Raw genomic sequence first — 25,648 nt, 5'->3', positions numbered from 1 at the left:
GAATAGCAAACCTTACGTTGTCCCAGCACTCGTCATTCTATAATGTATAAGAAGCATGAATAAAGGAGACAGCACTGGTGCAATGTATTCTTTTTTTATTACATACAGGATACTGTGTGGCGAGAAAGAGGTGGATGTGCTGTCAACTTGAAAAGTGCAAGCAAAGAAACAAAAATCCTTTGTTTCCTAGCCTAGCAGCATTTATATTAACAGATATAGTACATTACAAATTTAAACTACATAAACACACACCATCTAGTAAAACCTAACTAACTGAAACACATTATTGTTCACCTTCATTTACAGCCAAATTAGTTAGGTTTTACTAACTTAAGGGGGGGATGCACAAAGAGTAATTTTAGTGTCTGTTACAATTTTACTATAACAATATAGTTAGCACACTGTCATATATCGTTTTCCTCCTCAAATCAGACTTGCTGCATATTAGACTGTTTTTAAACAGCTTTTGGGGAATAAAATTGGGAAACCAGATCTATTCAAAGTTCTGGGGACTTAACAGTACTGATTCAAGACAGACATAGTGTGGTCAGGTACTTTACAAGTTTCTTTACATAACCAGTCCAATATGTCTTCATCCCTGATTCACCAATATTGGACCTCTCTTGTACACACGCTGCTATTCATAACAAACTATGAGATATGAAGATCCCACATGACTTCTCACAATTAGATTGAAGCCCCCAATATATTTCACTTGAGAGCTCAGGCAGATTTGAATCTTCTGTACTATTGCCCATTTCAGACATTCATGCTACCACCTTCAGACAGCAGCAATGTTTTCAAAAGGAAAAGTGCTCTGGTTCTCAAGAGAGCTCTACTTTTGACATATTAGGTTAATTAACACTGTATCCGGTTTGAAAGGAAGCCTGTTTTATCTCAACTGCAAAGATTATAATGCTGATTGAAACATATCGTACTAAATGCTGCATTAGAAGGCAGTTTGTTGGTCTGGTTTATGATTTTAGATTAGGATGTAAAAAGTACTGTGTTTAAGTCCTAGGTGAGCCATCAAGAAGTGAGGCTGTCCTGTTGCTTTTATTCTAATTAAAATATAATTGATCCACTTTACTTAATAAAGAAATGAAGGAATCACCACCACCACCACCACAGTTTCATTCTGCCAGAGTTGAAGCTAACAACAAGGCTGTAATATGATCAGAATTTTAGCCAACATTTTCAATACTTTTACCTTGTCTTCAATGTCACCAGAAGGTGTGATTTTGAGTCAATAGCAGACATTCAACTAAACTGTTGATAGAAGTATAGTGTTATTTTGAGATTCACAGAAATATGTTACGGGTGCTGGGTCATTATAAACCAGATTCAAATTTCACTAATTTGAAATATAAAGCAGTTGTCCTGGATAATTCAAATATTTACAGTGCTTACTGTATTCAGCTGACATATATATTTTGGTCCTGATTGACCCCATTATGTTACTCCAGGAGGTCTATGCCTGTGGCACTCCATTAATTTCAGTAAAGCTTCACTAGTCTAGAACTGAAGTAGTGTTGTGGTAAATCAGGCCCAGTATCCTTAAGGACCATTTGTAGCTTGTTTGGGGTTCAGTCCAAATGAGGAAATGAGTGGCCAAGATTAGCAGCTCAAATAACTGGTCACGGGATTAGGGTACTCATGTTTGTCTTTCTGCTTTGTGTGATCTACTGTATGTTGACCAAACAGTACTGGAAAAACATTTTGGAGGGAGAGGGAAGACTCTGTTTCAGTCACGGAGAGACTGACTTTTCTGTATGTTTAGTGGAGGATAAATTTTAAGTTGTTGGCTGGTTGCAGAGGTTAAATGGTGGGAAAGTTTTCTGTGCGTGTCTTTGGATTCAGAAAAAATATGAGAGCTTCTACATTTTAAAGGAGTCCTTGTCTTTCAGGTGCTGTTCAGAGGGAGAGATGCTGCTCAATTAGGTGTTGCGGCAGAGAGCGTGCCATCGTTTAATCAACTCCTTGGGCTTGCTGATCATTTCATTCCAGTGTTCCAGCTCTTTGCCCCTCGTGTACATGAAGGGCCCAACCACTACACGACCCAGTAGGTGGGTTTCTGAATAGAAAAAAAGAATGTGGTTAGTGGCCAGCACCCTTACTATGTTCTGGCTGGATCCTTACATAGGAGTGGAACAACAGCATTTCTTTTACTGTATGTATAATAAGAGAGAATATTTTTTTAAATCAAAATTTCCAAAGTGTGTGCTGTAGATCTGGGGATATAGTGTTCTCTCAGTACACACACATTAAAGATGATCACCCCCACCACTGCAGAGTTCCCACCAGTGACTCAACTGTTGAGAGATTGCAGGTGGCGCACACCCAGTCAGATCAGCTTCGGCCTGTTCCGTCACTTACAGTTTACCGCCAGTCAGAGCTACTGTTCTGGGCAGACCAATCTTTATCTCCTCAAAACCTTCCACCTAGAGATTTATTTCAAAGATGTGCCCTGCTGTGGTCACCACCAACTTGGCTAGGATTCAGACCAATGTTGAAAGATGAAAAGCTTTTGGCTCATGGAGGAAGCATATTTAGTTAGTGGAGCATCTGACTAGGAGTCAGAAGATCTGGATTCTGTTTCTGGCTCTGCCAATGACTCTGTGACAGTGGGCAAATCACTTAACTTTTCCAAGCCTCAATTACCCATATGTAAAATGGGGATGATCATCTGAACCTGCCTCACAGAAATGTATTAATGTGTGTAAAGCACTTTTAAGATCCTCACATAAAAACTGTTATACATTTACATCTTAATCACAATGCAGGCCATTACCAGTCCCCCAATGTCAGTCCATTCACTTAAACATTGTATATGGTAACCCCATGAAAGCTTTTGTGTTTCAATACTGAATTCATGCTTGGGCTAGAGAAAGAGCAGAATGCAGCTGCTAATATACAGAAATTGACTAGATTGCAGCAGTTCTGGTGCTGATTTAAAGTTTCAGTTAATCTCAGACCTTTGAAACAGGATTCCCTCCTTCCCAACCCGAATTTCAAATGACAGGCTGTTGTATGTCTAGATTACTTCCTTACTGATGTTGCTGTAAAGCAAGTATTGGATTTATGAATATGTGTATGGAGAATTTCCACATGTCATTCTAATATCACATTCGATATCTAATATCAAGGAACATTCCAGATATATCCAGTCTCTGAAAAACATGTAAGGAACATACCCAAACAGACTAGTGAATGGCTCTAAAATGATTGTTGTTCATTTTCCTCATTGTGAGACTCAAAAATGTACATGATTAGAAGGCTATAGAATGAATGACATCTAACATATGAATTGTATTTAAAATCATTTTTTTAATGTCAGCTCTTTTAATCTTTCTTCTGGTGGTTTAGTCATCTAAACAACAGCTTCTAAAATACCTGGCTGCCCATTAGCTCCTGATGGTTATCAGTGCAGGTTACTGTGACACTCCTGTGTTTAGAATTATCAAGAGTAAGCCTTGCCTTGCTGCAAATGTACAAGAACCTAGGAAAAGCTTTAGTATATCTCAGATATAGTAAATTCTGTTTCTTACTGTCTCCCTCAGCACTCTGGAGCACAGACAGGCTCAGGCTTGCTGTATCCAGCTCCGTCTGGTCTGCCTTGAAGCTGAAGGTTTCGTTATAGACTGGATTGGGAGATCCCAGAACAGCTGTTGTCTTTTTACATTTAATGAATTTATTGTGGTTCATTAGAGACACTTTGATATACACACCTGAGGTGAAAAAAAAATTCCAAGGAGAAGAAAACAACATGTCAGGGGCACTTGAGAGAAAAGGATAAAGATAATTCAAAACAATTTCATGATTTCAGAAACTATATTTAAAACAAATTAGGTCATAAAACTAATTAGATGAAAGCCTGATGACACATGCAGAAAGATGGCAATATGCACTGACATTATCTAGCAAGTACACTGACTGTTTAGATCCTCAGTCAGGAAGGCAGAATCCATGTTCCAGACAGTACTTAAGCAGGTAGTTAAATCTCATTGACTTTTTATACTCCTTTGAGTAAATTTGGGTAAATTTGTGGAAGGTATTGGCATTTGGGAAATAAAGAGGTGGCTGGGGGCTGTTTAAAATTGTCTCTTTGGTTGATTATTTCTTCTAAGAGACCTTGCCAAATAGAAAAAGAAGGGTGAGGTGGGGGAAGAACAGCAAGAAAAAGTCTTCCTTGCTTCCTGTCTGGACTGACCCTGCTCCTCAGTGTTGTTCAGCCAACATTTGAAAATAAGAGCCAAAGCAGCCTCTAAATCAGGGGTCGGCAACCTTTCAGAAGTGGGGTGCCGAGTCTTCATTTATTCACTCTAATTTAAGGTTTCGTGTGCCAGTAATACATTTTAACGTTTTTAGAAGATCTCTTTCTATAAGTCTATAATATAGAACTAAACTATTGTTGTACATAAAGTAAATAAGGGTTTTAAAATGTTTAAGAAGCTTCATTTAAAATTAAATTAAAATGCAGAGCCCCCTGGAATGGTGGCCAGGGCCCGGGCAGTGTGCCACTGAAAATCAGCTCATGTGCCGCCTTCGGCACGTGTGCCATAGGTTGCCTACCCCTGCTCTAAATGATTCCATTTTCTCTCTTCATCTTCAGTATTCACTGGCAAGCATAGAAAAAGGTTGATCTTAGTGGCTAAACAGTAATGTTTTCATGAGGGAGAAATAAGAGCTCCCCTGCTGCAACTGTTTCTTACCCCCTGCCATTCAGGGAGAAGACAGCAGAAAAAAATCCAGGCCCACCATCATTTCCAGTCTTTTGTTGCGAAACTAATTAAAATTATGCTCAGGCTGGTCCTGAACAGTCTGATTCACTGAGGAATGGTATGGGGAGCCCAATCATCTTCAGAGTAAGAACATAATCCCACTCTCAATTAGTAGTTTTTGAAGATAAACTCTAGAAATTGCCATTTTGAGTCAAACCCAAGATCCATGTAGTCCAATATCCAGTCTCTGAGGAAGGGGCAAAAACGCAGCAATAGGCAAATGTAAGAGAATCCCCCCCACCCACACACACACACCCGGCATAGATCTTCTCCTGGTCTCTATGGTTAGGGATTGACTTAAACCCTGAAGCACAAGGTTGAATATCCCTTCCAAAATGTTGTTATAATTAATTATGATAACTGGAGATATAATTGAATATTTTTGATTTCCATATAAATATCCAATCTCTTTTTTAATCTTGGTAAATTGGTTTTGAGTTAATGTAATTTCTCAGTTCCTTTTACTTCAGGTCTTGGTTTTGCATGAATAATGTTCTTGGATCAGAAGAACAATTGTTTTGGTATCATTGTGGATTATCCGTATAGCTAGAGAACCAGCTTTTGAAAGGACAGCTGGAAGTTCAAGTAAATTATAGATGATGATTTAGATGCTTTGAGACCCACTGTAGCTAGTACATGAGATTTTCATCTATAGGGACCTGAGTTCAACTTAAATCTCAGGTGACTTACTGATCCTGCTCCCCTTCAAATCAGTGGAAATCAGTGGGTCCCAACAGGAGTTTGGAGATTAACATTTTAGTCCTGGTTTATCCACATCACAAACTTAGTTAGTCAGCGGTTTCTGCTCAAGAGAGACCATGGATTTATCAGAGTAGTGGCTTTTCACACAACAGCTGAGGTATGTTGATTGTGGTATGCCTTGGCTTAAAGAAGTTAGCCCATAAACTGCCTGCACTAAGCCTGGATCTAGCCACTCCTCATTTTCACAAGCATTACAGTCACTCAAGTTTTAGTCAACCAGTAAACATTCCCTTATTGGCCTATACCTTGCTATAGAATACAAAGCCCTTGTTCAAAAGATCAGCTCTTTGGGGAAGGGAACTTTTCTTTGTTCTGTGTTTGTACAGCACCTAGCACACTGGGGTCCTGGTCCATGATTGAGGATCCTAAGTGCTATAGTAATACACATCATCATAATTAACAACAATCAGTATGGAAACAGAGAGCCTATAAACTGTAAATGTAAGAGCCTTCTCATTCAAGTTCTTCCCTTTAGGATTTGCCAGAGAATCTGCAGTCACTTTAAGTCAGCTGTAGCAGTGAGCATTATCAAAGGAAATAAGGGCTGTTTGTTTAAAGGTCTTTAAATATTAGCCATTTATCCTGGGGAATTGCTTTTTGACAGCATTTCCTTCCTTCCTTCCTTTCTTCCTCCTGGAGAGCTTCCACAGCCCTGTCAATGAACTGATTACTACAATAATGTGCAAGAGCCTGGCATCAAATTAACACAGCAGCTCAATGGCCAATGTGATGAAAGAAATTTAATCTGACTCTCACTGCTGCACAATTTAAAGTCTTGCACTTTGGGCCGGAGCGGAGATGAGATGTGAGAGGAGAACACGCGCGCACACACACACACACACACTCTCACACTCTCTCAGAACCCCTGCCTTAACCTTTTCCAACCTCAGGACCCTACATTCACCTCATTTGCAATTTATCTCCTGGAAGTCCGTTGTATAAATATCCTTATCTTAGCTATCTGTTCGCTTTCTAATGGCCATTTATAATAGTTGCTTTCTGCCTGTCCATTATTTACCTCTTAGTGCAGAGGCATTACTTGTTAGGTCATGACTTTGCTTACTTGAAAGATGGGTATTTTCAGTGCTACTACTGTACAACTCCTCTTACAACATTCCTGGCCTAAACAAGGAAAATTCATCTCTAGTGACGTTATAAAATTTTTTGAGAGAGCATTTATTCTGGGGTTAATGGGCATGAGTCCCACTGTCTGGATGTTTATAGATATCTTGTACAAAGACAGTTCATCTCCATCAATGAGACTGTCACTCTACGCTCTTTATAATTACAGCTACTGAAGATCTCTATAGAGAAAATTAAACTGTACTCAACTCTAAGAGAAAATCTTTTACATTGATATGGCTCCTTTTATCCCCAATCACTTCACAAATCACTAGAGACAGATACTGTTGGATTCAGAGATGTATTTGAATATCCACCAGTTCAGGGTGTTTGGATCTGTGGGTTTTGGGGCCAATCTCTACGTACATCAACTCTGAAATGCAGCTCCCACCCCCACTTTCCCTCCAGACTGAAGGACAGCAACCAGCTGATATTCACCACATAAAAGGATGTTGGGAGAGTAAAGCTTGGCCAAGGACACCAGGGCAAACCATTTGCATCCATAGTTAATTGCAGGCACAATCCCACAGGCCTCCTTATTTGTAGACACAATATTATGCCTCACACAAATGGAGGCCCGGTTGAGACCTATTTTAAAGGTCAGGCCCTATTTATCTAGATGTGCCAAACAGAAGCTTTGATTCACATTGGATCTACATACTGGAAAAAATGGCTATCTTTAATTAATGAGCCTGTGTGATTTTAGCACATGGAGATTTCAAATTACTAAAAAGAAAAGGTATGATCTGAACTAACGCTAAGAGAATTTCAGTATCTTGCTAGCTATTCCTGAGCAGCAAACATCTACTAACAGGCTATATTAGTGCTGTTACACAAATATGCATTTTAAAACTATATACATTTTTCATGTTTTGAAAGTTCAATGGTGACTGTATACTCGTCCAAAGCCATGTTTCCTGCCTCCTCTATCTGCTGTCCTTTTTCTTGCCATCAATATTTGTCTTGAGCAATGGACATGTTCAAAAGATTTCCTTGCATATTGAGCCCTAATCTGCCTTCAGTCCACATGCTGAAATCCCAGGGACATCTCTAAAATGGCCCAACAGAATTATGCCAGAATTATACCTTCCAAAAATCATTTGCTTCTGGGCTGAACATTAACTTCAGAAATACAGGGTTTGTCCAGGACATGCTCTCTCAACTGTAACAGCAGATTCACTGGTGCAATGCTCTACCTGCAGCTTCCTCAGGTTGTAATGGAGGCAAAGCAGAAAGCAAGACATAACAGGATTTGACAAGCGTCTTGCCTTCCTTTCATTTCCCTCCTCTCTGCAAACCAGGTTCCCACCCAATGAATATGCAAACAGCAAATATCCAAATCTAGTTAGCACAGGAACACAACACAGTTTGCTTCTGTGCAGAAATTAAATCTCCCTGATGTTTGGTCGTTCAGTGGAGTCACTTAACGTAAGCACTGTGAAGATGGGCCAGGAAGAAGCAAACCAGAGCAGGAATCCAGGGGTAGTAACAGAGGAAGGTAATACTCACTGGCAGCATCTCTCTCATCCTGGAATTTTAATCCCTTCGCTCTCAGCACCACTACAGTGAGACGGCCCAGGTAGTCATTGTAGCTGAGAGAAAACTGGATATCGCCGTACTCTGAAGGAGGCTTTGGAAGCGGAAGGTCACTATTAAAATGCATTTAAAAGGCTTTCTTTTCAGTCAGATATATTGGAAAACAGTGATTTCTGCCACTTTAGGAATGGGACATGAATTCTAGCATCTCTGTATTTCACTGCTAGGGGTAATTGAAAGGAACAATCGGACACTAGTATAATTGCCTACATAGTGATTATTGCTCTATGGTTCTTTGCAGGAGATTTTGGCTTTATCCCTCCCAGTAAAACCTGCTGCCCTTATTCACATAAATAGTTATTTACATCAGTGAATAGGATTTGACCCTTCTTTCTGGATCCTAGTCTCAGCTGTGCCTCCTATCCACCCAACACTATCAAGGTGTCATTTCCCACCCTGCCACCCCTATACACTCACTCTCTGCGCCTTCCCCCCACCCCTGCCCAAGGCAGGAAGCCATCTTCTCCTCCTCCCAATTCCCCAGCACCAGCAGGAGTAATACTGTAACTCTGCATTGTAACAGGATGAAGTATTCTTAGAATTGTCACTAACCAAGTTTCTGGCTTTTCTGGGTTTACATAAATGGTGGTCAAACCGTCTTGATGTGCTATGAAAGTATTACCCACTGAGTCATATTAACACACATGAAAAAGGTTTCCCTGAAAGCCTGCCAGCAGCTTTCCTGCATTCCCATCCCTCCTCCTCATTTGGGATACAGCATTGTTCATCCTGCTTTGTGCTGGGCCTTTCTTGTGTCCCCATTAATTCATAACACAAGCAAACAGCAGCAGGTGTTTTTTCATTTAGCTTTTACGCCTCATCCTAGACATTGGGGAGATAGCTGTGTGCAGATGCAGCCGTTTCATTCCTGTGCTAAACACTGTGATGGGAAGCATTAAGTGTTATAGTCCTGCACGTGACACTTCCCTCCCCCACGGCACATGTTAGGACCCTTGGTAAACTCTAATCCCCTAGCTTTTAACAAAAACAATCCCATATTTGATCTTGCCTTCCTCTGCCTCATCTGTGCCCATGTGCAGGTACTACATATGTGCTGTAAAACTCCCTGGTCTCCCCAATAGGCCCATCACGATGTGAAAGCTCAAAAATACAAAAGAGTGGTATTTATCTAATGAATGTACCCTTTAATTAGTTGCCTACCTCCAGGTTTTCTGCTTCCAAATCTCTCCAAATGACTAGTTTGCTGTCACCAGTTAATGTCTCATTTTTCAAAGGAAAAATCACTTGGCCTAGGAGATGGTGCTTTTTCTGTTTATCGACATGGTAGACTGAGAATTTCAGAGTCCGTTGATACAATGTCTTACTAGAAACCTATACAAAAGTAGGCAGAACATTTCAATATAACAATATAATTTATTACATAGCTCTGCAACTTATCATTACCATACATGTGATGCATATATCTCTGAAATATTTTAGGGCATGTAATTTCTGTACTTAAAATAGGATATATATTTATATTTCTTATTAGCAAAATAGCTATGATAATCTGCATCCCAGTATGCCCATTGCTGCTTCTGGCTTTTGAGGTGATATTTTCTGTGTATAAATGCACTGAGAACTATGATAAACATAGACAAAGAGTCCTGTGGTACCTTATAGACTAACAGATGTATTGGAGCATGAGCTTTCGTGGGTGAATACCCACTTCGTCAGACGCATGTCAGATGCATGATGACCGAAAACTTATGCTCCAATATGTCTGTTAGTCTATAAGGTGCCCCAGGACTCTTTTTCACTTTTTACAGATACAGACTAACATGGCTACCCCTCTGATACTATGATAAACATAATATAGTATAAAAAATCAGAAATGAAGATGCCACTATCTATGCTACTTGGGGCAAAATGGTGCATACCAAATAGTGTAGATGAAATATCAAATAAGATTTGTTTGACTGAGCTTGTACATTTGTTGGGGTATGGGACCATCTCTTTTGTGTTTTTTACAGTGCCTAACATAAACACACACCCCTGATTGGCCCTGGCAGCACAAATAATAATAATAAACTGCCTCACAGCTAGAGAGCATTGTGACAATGTATGTGCTGGGAAAGGTCCGCCATGAGATGACACAGACCTCCAGGCTGCACAACCTACTGATCTTGTTTCCCTGACATCCAGAGTGACACATCAGATGTACCATTCCAGTTAAAAGGCAAGTACCTGAAAAATAAAATTTTCATCAAACTGAGGGTTGAGTGTTTTGCGTTTGGTTTTGGACTGAAGGTAACGCCTTTCATCAGGCAGCAGATAAATTTTCACAAAGGGACTGCAGGAATCTGTAGGAGGCTGCAGTTTTCTAGCTTTAATCAAGGAGACGAGAAGCCTTTCAGCCTCTTGCTCATATTGCACTGAGAACCAAAGACGGCCAATGTTGCACTCAGGGAAGTCTGTCTCGCTCTTGTCTTCAGGGAACTTGTACAGCTCTGGGTTGATAGACCCTATGACATAAGCTCCAGCTTTGCAAAATAAAAAACAAAACCAAGCAAGTTAACCTCAGACTACAGCAGTGTTTCTTACAGCTACTGCCTCTTTAGGGAAATCATGTAAAGCTCTTCTTTATTCACAGTTTACCTCTGTGTATAAATTCTGCATTTGAATTCCTTTTCCCTCAAAGGTTGAGGAGAGTTTGTAGACTCATCTCTTTTCTTCATATTGTTATGGAGGCTTCTGTAGTGACTCTGCTGTGGACAACTACTGGGGGAATGTAGCTGATGTTTGTTCCAGCCCTCCAGAGTGCAGCATATGCTCCCTTCTGCAACTGGCCACGTCCGCCCCTTGTGGGAGATGTTAGAACTGACCAGATACTAGCCCCGACCAGACACTAGCCCCAAGCAGCCCTGGTGTTGTCCCTATTTCGAAGATTCAAGGAAAGACTTGCTTCTTGTGCTCTATCCTCTCCCTTGTACAACAGTGTAAGGGGTGGCCCCAGTCTGGCCCAATTCCTATCTAACCATACCGTATAGTGTTTGGGGCTATTACTGAAGAATACCATAGTGTATCTACACTTTGTGATATTATATATTTAGATAAGCAGTATCACTCCAGAGTGTGGCCAGATAACAATTGTAGGGTATAATATTTGCACCTCAAATGTGTTGCACAGTACTCAAGCTTCCTTTCCAATAATCTGTCCCACCTTTGCAGTGTCATCATACCCAAGGAGTGAAAAGAACACCGGGGCCCAGACTCCGGAGTCACGTAGGGGTCACTGTCCTCTTGAACCTGCTCTCCATTTGTCAGGTTAATCCAGTCTCGCCCATGAAATTTTGGTGGAATGATGAATGGAACGCTTCTAGTTCTGCTCAGAACAACAACAAACAACTCTTCCAGTTTAACTAAGAAAACCAAACTCCATCAGAGAATAATACATTTAGTTTAGTTTTGCAAAAATTGTTTGTAGGTGCATTAGTCCTTAGATGGAAGTGACTGATAATGCAATACCCCTTGTTTAACCAATATAAAAATTATAGAATGTTATTTATTTGTATGAAGGTAGCACCTAGAGGTCCCAGGGATTTGTGGCCCTCAATATGGTGGGCACCTTACATACAATAAACTGTCAGTCAGATCCCCTCTCCTTCTCTTTAATTAATGTTTCAAAGAAAAAAAGAATCAATTGAACTTTTTTGTTTGGAGATTGAGCACATCAGAATTTGAGAACCAGCAAAGTTATCCATGGTCCACGTAAGTTTCATTTCCCCACCTTTTTATTGTTAAATTATATTCCATCATATACATCAGAAATAAAGTATTACTGAACTTAGGTTATAGTAACAGTCACTTACTCTAAAGGAATGAATCACACAGTATTTTACCTTTCCTACATGATTGATTTCCTCCCCTCTCCCCGCTTCATTTTGGGTTCCTGTCATACATCGTGTCCCACATTTGGGCCTTTGGCAGGTAGAGAAGTATATAGCTTTATAAACAGTAGCCCATAGGAAGAAAAAGACGTCTATTTACCTTATGCTTTTTGGTTGAATTACAGAAGATGGCTGGGTTAAAGTCTGATCCTCCAGACTGGCATCTGGATGTGTTGGTGTGACTGAATTTGTGAGTTCCTCATAGGAAGGTAGGAGGCATATCTTCTTCCAAAGCAGGTACACTGCTATTCCAATAAGGATCAGTAAAAGAATTCCTCCTATTACACCTCCAGCCACAGCAGCTACCTGTTCTGGTTACAGGAAGGCATACAAAGTGGGATCATCAGTACATATAGGGTTTTTTGGACAGGAATATTTAAATTTAAGAAAATGCTCCTAGGACTAAGAACTTACAGTTTTTTGGTTTGCTGAAAGATTTGATGAGAATGGATTTGCTTATTTCACTGTCAGTTATATTGGATGAAACTTTGGAAATAGAATTTGACCCTCAAGAGTTTTCTTGGGGGGTCAGTCTGAGACTGGAATGAACTCCTCCAGAAACTAAGGACCATCAGAAACCTTCACCATCTTCCACTCTAGCTGCAAAGCACATTTCTTTGACCTGCCTTCTCTAACATAAATATATAGCAACTTACAGTTAACAAAAACCTACCAAAACAAAACACTCCCCTGGATAGAGGATGGGAGACCCTAACACCACCTGATAGATCAGGCCTGTACAACATGCGGCCCGCGGAGCCTCACTGTGCGGCCCAGGGGGGGATTCTGAATCCCCCGCACATGGCACTCTGGGGGCAGCCAAGAGCCCTTTAAATCCCAGCCGCAGCGGGCAATCAAAGGGCTCTGGGCTGCCCACAGTCGCGGGGAGCCCAGAGCCCTTTAAATCCCAGCCGCGGCAGGGAATCAAAGGGCTCTGGGTTTCCCGCAGCCGCGGGGAGCGCAGAGCCCTTTAAATCCCAGCCACGGCAGGGAATCAAAGGGCTCTGGGCTGCCTGCAGCTGCGGGGAGCGCAGAGCCCTTTAAATCCCAGCCGTGGTGGGCAATCAAAGGGCTCTGGGTTGCCCGCAGCCGCGGGGAGCACAGAGCCCTTTAAATCCCAGCCGCGGTGGGCAATCAAAGGGCTCTGGGTTGCCCACAGCTGCGGGGAGCGCAGAGCCCTTTAAATCCCAGCCGCGGCGGGCAATCAAAGGGCTCTGCACTGCCCGCAGCGGAGGGCAGCCCAGAGCCCTTTGAATCCTGGCCCGCGGCCGCTGATTGCCCCCTCCACGGACCCCTGCCCTAACTGCCCTCCAGGATCCCCACCCCCTCTCTAACACCGCTGGTCCTTGTCCCATGATACTCCTCTCCCGGGACTCCTGCCCCTGTCTAAATGCCGCTGCTCCTTGTCCCCCGATTGCCCCCTCCCGAGACCCCCGCCCCTAACTGCCCCTTGGGACCCCAGCCCCTATCTAAGCCTCCCTTCTCCTTGTCCCCAACTGCCCCCTCCTGAGATCCCCCCAACTTCCCCTCAGGACCTCACCCCCTACCTGTCTCCTGATGAACCCCTGAGACTCCCATGCCTATCCAACTGTTGCCTGTCCCCTGACTGCCTCCCCGAACCTCTGCCCCATCCAACCCCCCCACTCCCTGTCCCTTGACTGCCCCCCAGAACCCCCTACCCCTTCTCCAACCCCCAGCCCCCTTACCGTGCTACTCAGACCAGCGTGTCTGGCTCCGTGCAGCTCCAGACACGTTGCTGCCATGCTCCCCCGCGGAGCCCACAGCCCCCCCCCCCACCTTCCCCCCAGCACCTGCCTTCCAGATTTGAACACCTCAAAATTCAGGAGTGCTCAAGCTCAGTTTGGGCAGCGGTTACTTCATTTCTCCCAAATCAAATATACTGATCCACTGTAACTTGCTGTAGAAAAAGTAGGATAAAATTGAGCAAGAAATGCTTATTAGGACTGGAATTGCTATTTTCAACAGCCATTGCCTTTTTGTTTGTTTAAAAGGAAGACAGTGATATTGCATTGGCAAATTCCCCATAGAAAGAAAGAGTGGAACAAAAGAATAATAAAGGCACCTCAACTTTCCCTCATTTATGGAGGACAGTCTTATAATATGCATCCAGACATCCTCCAATCACACAAGCTGAAAATTGTTCCACTTTACTGCAGCTCTGTAACCATGTGGGAACCAATCCTGTCTGTGTTTTGTGCACATCCAAAATTCCTGCTGAATGACCCACCCTGGGAGCGAGTTACCAGTGACCCAGGGCTGAGGCGGCAGGAGGTGTGGGGGGGGCACTGGTGGGGGGGGAGCCCAGGGCTGGGGCAGCAGTGGGGTGGGGGGAGGGCACTGGTGGGGAGGAAAGGGGGAAGCCCAGCGCTGGGGCGGCAGGGTGTGTGGGTGGGGGGAGAGCCCAGGACTGGGGCAGCAGGGGGGTACAGGGGGAAGCCCAGGGCTGGGACGGGGGGCAGCCAAATTTTTTTTTGGTTGGGGCAGCAAAAAACCTAGAGCTGGCCCTGCCGGGTTCCCCCAGCCGCTGGAGCCCCGGGCCCTTTAATTTGCCCCTGAGGGCTCCCAGCCACCTCTTCAGCTGGGAGCCCCCGGTTGATTTAAAATAAGGTATCACCTCCCCACCCCCAACCTTTCTTTTTGGCCCACAGCTGTTTTGGTGGGGTGGCGCTGGGGAAGGAGGATTTGTTTCTGCAGGGCTGGGCAGCCCTGGGGCGGGGTGTTTCCGTGGGGCCGGGAGGTTTCGGCCCTCAGCTGTTTTCTTTGGAGGAATGTGGCCCTCGCCGCTTTATGAGTTGTGCAGGCCTGTGATAGATATTAGTTACATCTCTTAATACTCTACTGGAAGGTGATCAGATACTATGGTGATGAGCATGGAATAAGAACCTGCATAGAATATAAGTAAATGCCAAAGCGTTCTTATTTTTATTCCAATTACTATGAGAGATTTTGTAGTACTCCCATTACAGGAAAAACAGGCTAGACAGTGTAGGGTGAAATACCGGGCAGCACATTATACCATTACTTTGATTTGTTTCCTTTTACTTCAATGTTCAGCTGAGACAGTGTGTCCAAATGAAGAAAAAAGCAAAACATAGTTTAAAAATGAAACAAAGCAAAGAACCTTTAGTACAAAGGAAGTTTAGAAACAACAAAACAGAATTAGAGGATATGTATGTTTTCTAATCTGGAAAGATCAACTCAGGCACATCATCTAAAAGTTGTATCCCGAATCCTGATTTCTTAAGATGAAAATGAAACCTTGAGGGAGCAGTTTTATAGCCAGCAAAAATGGAAGATAATGTATCAAAATATCAAAGATGCCTTTAATTAAAGATGAATATGCAGAGATTCCTTGATGAGGATCTCTTATTCAGTAAAGAACAAGAGTTGGATATTGATAATGGACCCAATTCATTGGTACCCCAGGGCTACTTTACACCATCTCTGCTGGAATACAGAAGCCATAAAGAGACCATAAGGCCCACCACCACCCCACCCCCTCCTGGACCAGGAACTCCATTGGAAATCAGAGTCACCATAGCTAGTGGTATGCCACTCCAAGCAGGAGTCTTTGGTGCAAGTGGCATGCCATCTAGATTCCTAGTGGGGAAGGATGCATTCCTACACCTGGCTGTTCCTGGCTGCTGGAACAGTCCAGGGCGATTGGGAGCATTGCAAGGTAACCCCTGAGGCTGCTCTAACTTGAGCTGGGGACTAAAATGTCAGTCCTCAGCCCCAGAATAGAGGGAGGTGCTGAGGTGGTGTAAAGCCACTTCCTTCAGTGTGGCCTCTCGCTCTTCTTACACGTAGGAACAAGAGCCCCCTAAATCTTTTAGCGAGCATGGTCGATGGGGCTTCTCATCCCCACCCTTGTATAGCATTCCAAGGGCATAAAAGAGGGAGTGGCCACAACACTGCAATTCCTTCTGATCACTGAAGGTGTGGTGAGCTCTGAATGTGCTTGGTGTCCTATATGAGACTTCCTTGCATTTCCTTTTCTTATGCCTCACTTTTTGTAAGGCCTGGTCTACACTAGGACTTTAATTCGAATTTAGCAGCGTTAAATCGAATTAACTGCGCACCCGTCCACACCAGGAAGCCATTTAATTCGACATAGAGGGCTCTTTAGTTCGAATTCTGTACTCCACCCCGACAAGGGGAGTAGCGCTAAATTCGACATGGCTATGTCGAATTAGGCTAGGTGTGGATGCAAATCGAACTTAGTAGCTCCGGGAGCTATCCCACAGTGCACCACTCTGTTGACGTTCTGGACAGTAGTCCGAGCTTCGATGTTCTGACCAGCCACACAGGAAAAGCCCCGGGAAAATTTGAATTCCTTTTCCTGTCTGGACAGTTTGAATCTCATTTCGTGGTTGGACATCGGGGCGAGCTCAGCAGCACCGGCAGCAATGCAGAGCTCTCCAGCAGAGGAGTTCATGTAATCTCTGAATAGAAAGAGGGACCCAGCATAGCCTGACCGGGAAGTCTTGGATCTGATCGGTGTGTGGGGCGAGGAGTCTGTGCTTTCGGAGCTGCGCTCCAAATAACGGAATGCAAAGACCTACGAGAAGGTCTCCAAAGCCATGAGAGACAGAGGATACAGGCGGGATGCAACGCAGCACCGCGTGAAAATCAAGGACCCCAGACAAGGCTACCAAAAAATCAAAGCGGCAAACGGACGCTATGGAGCCTGCCACCACTGCCCCACCAGTGACCGTGGACTCTGACGATGGGACAGTGTCGACGGACAGTTCCTCGGTGATGTTCACGGACGGGGAAGATGAGGAAGGGTTTGTGGAGGACGAGGCAGGCGACAGCGCTTACAACGCTGGTTTCCCCGACAGCCAGGATCTCTTCATCACCGTCACGGAGATCCCCTACCAACCCTCCCCGGCTGTTAACCCGGACCCTGAATCAGGGGAAGGAGCAGTCGGTAAGTGCTTTAAACATGTAAACTTTTATTCTTAATATAACAGGAAGCTGAAGTATGTGAAAAGGAGGTCTCTACATATATGGGGATAGAATAGAAATCCTCCTGGGAGATCTCCACGAAGCTCTCCTGGAGGTAATCGAAAAGCCTCCGCAGGAGGTTCCTGGGGAGAGCTGCCTTATTGGGTGCTCTGTGGTAGCACACTTTTCTGCGCCAGGCTTTCATGAGCATTGCCTCCCCGAGCACGGCTGCATAGGGCCCTGGTTTGTGCTGGCTTTCACGCAGCATGCGCTCTCTATCTCCTTCAGTGACCCTCCTCAGTGCAATCTCGCTCGGCGACTCCTGCATCTAATTAGGGGAATTACTGTAATGTTACGCCTGGTCCAAAGTATGTTTAAAAAATTTCCGGACAGACGGCGTAGCAGAGACTCAGCACGCTGCTGCGTGACAAGCGTAACGGAAAGCCAAAGAATCAAATGGACGCTCATGGAGGGAGGGGGGACTGAGGACGCAAGGTATCCCACAGTTCCTGCAATCTCCGAAAAGCATTTGCATTCTTGGCTGATCTCCCACTCCCTGTACGGTCAAACACATTGTCCGCGGCGGTTCAGGGCATAGCTCGTCAATGTACCCCCCTCCCCCACCCCCAGAAGGAAAAGGAAAAAAAATCGTCTCTTGACTCTTTTAAATGTCACCCTATGTGTACTGAATGCTGCTGGTAGACGCGATGCTGCGGCACTGTACTGTAGCATCCTCTCCCCCCCCTCGCCTCATGGGTGGCTGACGGTGCAATAAGACTGATATCCGTCGTCATCATCATCAGCCTTGCTGTAGACGGTGTAGTGCAATACGACTGGTACCTGTCCTCATCATCAGCCCATAAGTAGACGGCCTGCTAACCGTCTTCATCATAGCAACAGGGGGCTGAGCTCCATCAGCCCCCGCCCTTCATGTGTAAAGAAAAGATTCTGTACTGCCTGGACTGTCATAGCAGCAGGATGCTGTTTTCCTCTCCCACCACACTGCTTAATGTCCTGTCTGGACAATCATAGCAGCTGGAGGCTGCCTTCCCCTCATTTCATTTCAGTAACAAGTCACTGTTTCTTATTCCTGCATTCTGTATTACTTCAGCACACAAATCAGGGGACACTGCAACGGTAGCCCGGGAAGGCTGGGGGAGGAGGGAAGCAACAGGTGGGGTTGTTGCAGGAGCACCCCCTGTGAATGCCATGCAGCTCATCATTCCTGCATAATCTGACACGGAGCGGCTGTGCTCTCTGGTTCTCTGAAACACTGGATCTCTACTACACTAGCCCCATCTTCTATGCAGGAATTATTCTATTTTTAGATACCATAAAGGAGGGATTGACTCGGGGAGTCATTCCCAGTTTTGTCTTTTGCGCCCCTGGCTGATCTCGGCCAGGGGCACCTATGACAGCAGCAGAAGGTATAATGCAATACGGCTGGTAACCATCATCACCTTGCCAATTTACAATGGCATGGTAGATGGTACAATATGGCTGATAACCATCTGTGCTGTCATGCAAAAGCAAATGAATGCTGCTGTGTAGCGCTGCTGAATCGCCTCAGTCCGCGGCATCTAGTACACATACGGTGACAGTGACAAGAGGCAAAACAGGCTCCATGGTTGCCACGCTATGGCGTCTGCCAGGGCAATCCAGGGAAAACGGGCTCGAAATGATTGTCTGGTGTTGTTTTCCCGGAGGAAGGAATGAGTGACTACATGTACCCAGAACCACCCGCGACAATGAAATTTGCACCATCAGGCACTGGGATCTCAACCCGGAATTCCAAGGGTCGGGGGACACTGCGATGGGGTGGAACAGGGGCAGAGTTTATGCTTTCTGGATTGCCTCTGCAGGAGTGCGGACGAAATAGGTGCTGTGCATGGTATTGTTCACAGACACAGACTAGACTGTGTTCATTGTTCGCAGAAATGTATCTTTGCAAGGAATTCACTCCCTCTTTCCCATCACACAGCTTCGACTGTCTCCAGACCTGCCACAGCATCCCCCTCACAGAGGCTGGCAAAGATTAGGCGGCGAAAGAGAAAGACACGGGACAAGATGATCGCTGAAGTTATGGGGTGCTCCCGAGCCGAGGCGGACCAGCAGAGCCACTGGAGGGAGACCCTCTCTCTGTACCAGCGCTCACACAGCGAACGGGAGGAGAGGTGGCGTGAGGAAGACAAGCAGGCGACTCAAACGCTGCTTGGACTAATGAGGGAGCAAACGGACACGCTCCGGCGCCTTGTGGATGTTCTGCAGGACCGCAGCTAGGAGGACAGAGCCCCCCCGTAGTGTATCTGCAACCGCCCTCCCCCGCCACAAAGTCCCATACCTCCCGTCACCCAAAGTAACCAGAAGGAGTGGCGCCAGGGGCCGTGAAAACTGTCACTGCACCCCAGCAGAGTGCTAAAGTACACAAAAGCTCTCATACCCTAATTTTTGAGAATTCCTTCCCTTCCTGACTCACCCTAGCCCCAATCCCAGTTTCATCCCCTGACTGTCTGGTTAATTATTAAAAATACTTTGCTGTTAATTACTCTTTCCATCATGCTTTTTTACACAACGCTGTGTTTGAAGGGGTGGGTGGGTGGGTGAGGGGGTAGGGTATTGCATAGGACAGTCACCTTTAGCAGGGTACAGAGACGGGGGCAGGATCAGCAGCAGGTCACACACACAGTGCAGTCAGTAGGCACCCTGGTCGGTATGGGAGGTGGTTTGCAGGTTCTGTGTGGGTGGGGGGGTACGTGAGTTTGTAGCGGGGGAGGGGGGTTACAGATCTCATGCAACGGTCCCTGTCCTGGACCACAGAGCCACGCAGCAGAGGAATCTGTATCCGTCCTTCCCCGCCACAAGGCCACATAGCCCCCTCACACAGAGTCCCAAAAAGGAGGGATGGCAGGCTCCGTTGAAACAACCAGTCCGGCACTGCAGACCGCTCTGGGAGCAGGAGCCTGTCATTCCTCGAGTTTACAGGCGGTCTTTACATCACCGCACACCCTACCCAGCACAGTCTGCGTCCCAGTTTCAACCCTTTAGTGCAAAGTCATCAATAAAGAAACCTTTGTAAAGTTACAGTGGAACATGTATTTTATTTTTAAACGTGTGTTGGAAGTGAGGGAAGCGGGGTGGACGGGGTATGTAACTGCAGATGCTGGTCAACAGTAACTTGGTAAAGAAACAGGGGCAGGTTCAGCTTCTCTGTAAAGAAACTGAACAGTCACAGGTCACGCTGCTCGCTGCTTGCTGGTACTTGAAGAGTTCCTTGTCGCTGTGCAAGGTGCCTGCATAGGGCTTCACGAGCCAGGGCATTAGCGGGTAGGCTGGGTCCCCGAGGATCACTATAGGCATCTGCACATCCCCAAGAGTTATTTTGTGGTCCGGGAAGAAACTACCTTCCTGCAGGCGTCTAAACAGACAAGAGTTCCTGAAAACACGCGCGTCATGAACTTTGCCTGGCCACCCGACGTTGATGTTGGTAAAACGTCCCCCATGGTCCACCAGTGCTCGCAGCACCATTGAAAAGTAGCCCGATTTCTCAGCAGCTGACTGTGGAAGAGGTGGACGATAAAGTGCGAGGAGTTGACCACGGCCATAACTGCCGTGGGCTCCGTGCTCGCAGTGCTGTGGTGCCCGTGCTGTCACTGAGCAGAAAAGTGCACGAACAGATTGCCCGTAGGCGCTTTCAGGGAGGGAGGGAGGGAGGGAGGGCGTGATTGACGGTTCAATGATGACAGTTACCCAAAACCACCCTCGATACATTTTTTCCCCCAGCAGGCATTGGGGGGAAATCCCAGAATTCCAATGGGCAGCGGGGAGTGCGGGAACTGTGGGATAGCTTCCCACAGTGCACCGCTTCCAAATTTGACGCTGGCCCCGTTACTGTGGACTCGCACAGTCGAATTAGTGTTTTTAGTATGGATACACAAATTCGACTTCATAAGGTCGATTCCACAAATTCGACTTAAGTTGATTCGAAATAGTCTTATAGTGTAGACATACCCTAAGTGATTAATTCCACCCATGGAGTCACTTCCCTCCTAACTGCATCTGTTGTGTCCTTCTACTTTCTCCAGGCCTCCCCTTTGGCTTTTAACTCTCTCTTCTTTTGAAGGTCCAGAAAACCTCCCTCTACTGCTTTAAACCCCCTCCTTAAAACACATTTTTTTCTGCAAAGACTTTCAATGCTGATCATTGCAAAATTTCTCAAGTTCATGCTATCCCCTGGTGATATGTTTTGGGGTCACATGGGTTGGAGATGGAGCCACAAAGTCTAGATCTGGAGCTGAACTTTCCCGGAGTTTGGTGGTATTTTAAACCAGGCTTCTCTCTGGTTTCTGAATTATTCTGGCTGTATTTGAAGTTCTGAACTAGATTCTAAACTCTTTTTGTGATGGGAGGAAGAGGAATCCTGTATTATTTGTACAGCATCAAGCACAGTCTGCTTTCAGTAAATAATACTGGATAAAATATTTGTTCAGATTTTGAAGTGACCAAATAGTATGAAGTGAATAAATGTTTCTCTAGTAGTGCTACCTCCGATTATACTTCACACATACATGTTATTTATGAATTCCCTGCTCTTCTTTTTCGCCTCCTGAGGTGTGGTAGGGGATCTGTATTTAATCAGCAGCCTGCATGGCAATACAAGCAAAAACTATTCATTCAAAGATTTTTAGGACCAGAAAGGAACATTAGATCATCTAGTCTGATCTCTGTGTGATTAGATAGAGGTTGCGACCATACTTCTTTTTTGTTTCTTTATTTTTTAATCTGCTTTTATATCTTCCCCCTCCTCTCAACCAACATATGGACTTTTCAGAACAATGAATGTCATCTTTTTCTTGTAATCTGTAGATAGTGTGTCTAGAAACTAAAACATATCCAGCCTATGATTATAATAATCGCTCTGGGAAACAGGAAACTCGTTTGCCTGTTTGCTGTGGATTAATATTATTCTTGAAAGTCTGGGTGTGCTAAACTGGTAACCTAATTTCCTAACTGTTGCATAACTTTGAAGTTTGGGGAAACTGGCAACTCAGAAATTCACTCTTGAGCAAAGAACTTCTGAAGATGCACATTACCTGTTAATCTTAGAGAGCATACTCATAAACTTCCACTGAAACACTCATGTAGGTAAAACTGGCAAATGTACAAATCTTTATCCATTGCCTTTTGAAGAGCAGAGTGAGAAGTGTCTGATGAAGGTAAGTCTTTTAGCTAAATTCCGTGATAAAATGAGCACTGGTAAAAATGAAATAGTTCCACAGGTGTAATATCTGCACTGCAAATGTTTGTATGTTTCATGGTTTTATTCTCCATTCTGATGTATGTATATTAAAGAAAGGCAAGCATTTCAAGGGCCATAAAAGCTTAACCCACTTATCTTCTTTGCTATTTCTTTGTTTTCAATGTATTTCCTTCTCTCCATTTCCGAGCACTTACTCCCTTTCCAACTATCCTGTGTTCTGCTTACGTAGCCTGCCCACGCAGCCTTATCCACACAACCATCAGTGACAATAAACCAACAGGTGGTGTGGTGTAACTACAACAGCCATCCATGGAATGCACTGAAGTAAATCCAAAGAGAATGAGCTCTTAACATTTGCGAAAATTCAGTGAGATTAATTTGTTCACTGTTGAATCAAATCATTAAACATTTCTGACTCACTTGCCCCACCCATTGACAGCAAATCCATCTTTTATTCCTATTTGGGTAAATCCACAGGAATTTTACGGGGTTCAACAGAGCTTCTTAGAATTCACACTCCTGTATCTAAAATAGAATTTGGCTTATTGTCTTTAAGCAGTTTGCCTTATCTGTTTAAACCAACAGCACTAAGCAATACATAAGGAGGATACAGTGCGGCATAAATCAGAAAGACAGCCATTAAGATAGGTGTGATTGGTTGTGAAGAAGAAAAATGTTTGTATGATTAAATAACTACCTATGTTCGTGAGAAATTGTTGTACTGTATGTATAATATAGAACATAGGAGTTAGAGATGGAAAGAACTAGTTAGAACATTCAGCTAATCTCCTCCAACCTCTGGCTTTGCAAGGATGAGCTATCAACATGTGTAAGATACTACCCTTGATTTTAGCGCACACAATATTTTGATGGGTGGATTTTCTGTCTCCATCAGGCTTAGAGTCTCTTGTTTATTATTTGCAAAAGTAACGGTGTATATAAGCTTTCTCCTCCTACCACTCCCCATCCTTCCCACCACTCTCTGGTAAATCTGCAGCCTGAGAAATGACCATACCGATACCATACCAAATGAATTCTATTGTGGTTATATAGTCAGGCAGCACTGCCTCACAAATTTTAATTCATACACAAGTCTCAGATCTGCAATGTATTTTCTCTTCATTCTCATTATAGTTTACACATTTGTCTTAGCATAAACCTTTATGACAGAAAATTGCAGAGTGTTTTCTGAAAAATCTATCAGCTTTTACATTTCCTTATTGGCTTGCTCTCTCTGCCTTACATGCATTACATACAACAGAATCTAAGCAATTATTTGATAGGAAAGCAATCACCAAGGGCATATAATAAAAATCAAGTTGGAGACCTGAGAATTAGAGGGATGGTGCTTCATACCTGGGGTTCTGGAGGAGAACTGAATAACTGTATAGTGGTTCATGTTCACATATGTTACTAGAGATGGGTTGGAGCTGCAAAGTTCTGCTTTTGATCCATAACTAAACTTTCCTAAAGTGTTTATTATTTAAGGAGCATGTTAGCAGGATGGAGCAGGTCACTCCCCCAGCACAGAAGCAACCTGGAGATTTCAGCAACTCAGTAAGTTTAGAAAGTGGTTTGTCAGAGGATCAGTGTGGAAAGGGGCTGGATTTTTGAAGAGGAGGGAAATTTCAGTTCAGATTGAGTTCACAGGAACCTAGATCAGAGAAGAGCAAGGATGAGCTTGATGCAGGCATGGGGGTGCTGGAGGGGACCTAGCCGTGTATTGACATGCCCCCTCTCCTGGCTGATGAACAGCTGATAATGGTTTGGTATCCAGTCCCCTGAGACATTAGGGAGGGAGAGGTGAAAGGGGGAGAACAGCTGTGTCTGTGGGCCCCCTTCCCCATAACAGGCATCACTCTCTTCTTGGTGCTTGGGCAGGTAAGTGTCCAGTGCCAGCACTGACCTCCCCAGGGACAGGGCTGCTGGAACAAGGGGTGCTGTTGCACCCTCTGGCTTGAAGTGGTTTCCATCACATACAGGGTTTACAGTTTAGTTCAATGGCTCTCAGTACCCCCACTGCACACATTTGTTCCAAGGACACTGGCCCTAGGCAGAGATCTGAGCCCCAAGTTACACCTGACTGGCTCCCCTTGGATTGCACCCCATTCCCCACGCCCCCCTGGTCCGGGGATGCCCTGGGCCCCTACAGACCAACTCCGGCACTTACCAGACATGGGTCCTGGGGCCTCAGCTGCTGGGCTGGATCCTTTGTCCCTCAAATTCACAGGCTCTCCCCCATCTCCCCCAGTCCCCGGCAGGGCGATCAGCTCCTTGTCTCAGTCTGCCCTTCCCGCGGCGGGGTGCACGGGCTCCCCGCCCCCCAGCAGCACTAGCACGGCCCCAAGTTCTCAGGTGCCAGCTGGTGACCTTTTTCCCACGTGCATCTTGTGTTCCCAGGCAGCAGCCGGAGATTAGGGAGCGGGAAGCAGCGAGTCCTTGGCCAACTGGCCGCTGCTTCCCTCGCTCCTGCTGCCCAGCCTGCTCCTCCTCTAGTCACAGATGAGCTGCTCGGTATTTAAAGGGCTGCAGGGATCTGCCTGCTACTGGAGGCTGGGCAGGGACAACGGAGCAGGCTCTGCAATCAGCCCCTCCTGCCCACCCACCCCGGAGGGTTATAGCATCCGTACACAAAAATCACCAACACCAAGCCGCTTCCTTCATTGGCTTCCTGGTCCTTGAAGCTGCGCTCTTCGGCTGGAGGGGTTAGTGGGAGGGGAGGTTCCTGGTTCCTGCCTTCTGCTGGGAAAGTCGCGCCGGGCTTTATCAGAGCGATGTTTGTTCAGCTAAGAAAACAGCCCTAGTCCGAGTGTATTTAAGTGTGCAGGTATCTAGTGTTGTTAGAGCATGTTATTGAAAAGGAGTTTTCTGCCTGCAGAGCGATGCCCTCTGCACTGAAAGACCTTGGAAGTGCTCGTGCTAAACGGAGCTTAGTTGAATAGGGATCAAACTTCAGGGCAGGGACTGTGGCAAGCCTGACATTCGAACCAAGGGTTGTCTCGGGTGGGAGGCGGACTCCAGCGGTTCCAGCGCCAGCCTGAGAGGCAGGGGAGTGGGATTCTGCCACTGACTCGCTGTGGGCATAGCGCTTCACCTCTTTGCTTCAGTTTCCTCCTTGTTAAAATGGGAGTTAAGGATCTTTGCAAAGGACGGTAGGAATTATTGTGTCTGAGTGCTATAGATGTGCAAAGTACTGTGCAAGAATTATTAACGATTTATACATTTCTTAGTGTAAACCTTGATAGGCTGGTTCACTTGTTTTAAGCCCC

The 25,648-nt window shown here is 45.1% G+C and overlaps 1 protein-coding gene across 1 annotated transcript; it reads right to left on the bottom strand.

Moving 5' to 3' along the window:
* Positions 1-122: 122 nt before the first annotated feature.
* LOC123374517 (synaptotagmin-15-like) lies at positions 123-24,616 on the bottom strand. The gene is made up of 8 exons (XM_045024589.1): positions 24,550-24,616; positions 12,252-12,462; positions 11,444-11,586; positions 10,449-10,744; positions 9,423-9,593; positions 8,175-8,295; positions 3,549-3,728; positions 123-2,074 (listed from the first exon to the last, which is right to left on the bottom strand). Exons 1-8 carry the CDS (start codon positions 24,554-24,556, stop codon positions 1,938-1,940), a joined length of 1,266 nt encoding a protein of 421 aa, XP_044880524.1. The 5' UTR covers positions 24,557-24,616; the 3' UTR covers positions 123-1,937.
* Between the last annotated feature and the right edge of the window lie 1,032 nt (positions 24,617-25,648).

Source organism: Mauremys mutica, chromosome 7 (genome assembly GCF_020497125.1).
Source record: "Mauremys mutica isolate MM-2020 ecotype Southern chromosome 7, ASM2049712v1, whole genome shotgun sequence".
NCBI classification, from domain to species: domain Eukaryota; kingdom Metazoa; phylum Chordata; order Testudines; family Geoemydidae; genus Mauremys; species Mauremys mutica.
This window is presented reverse-complemented; position numbering and strand designations above follow the sequence as displayed.

Bases quoted from the DNA above. Each gene is read 5' to 3' on its own strand.
- LOC123374517 (XM_045024589.1), bottom strand. The intron at 11,587-12,251 runs GTAAATAGACGT...TGTTCTGAGCAG, and splicing joins ATTCAACCAAAAAGCATAAG to AACTAGAAGCGTTCCATTCA. The intron at 9,594-10,448 runs GTACTTGCCTTT...ACTTTTGTATAG, and splicing joins ATGAAAATTTTATTTTTCAG to GTTTCTAGTAAGACATTGTA.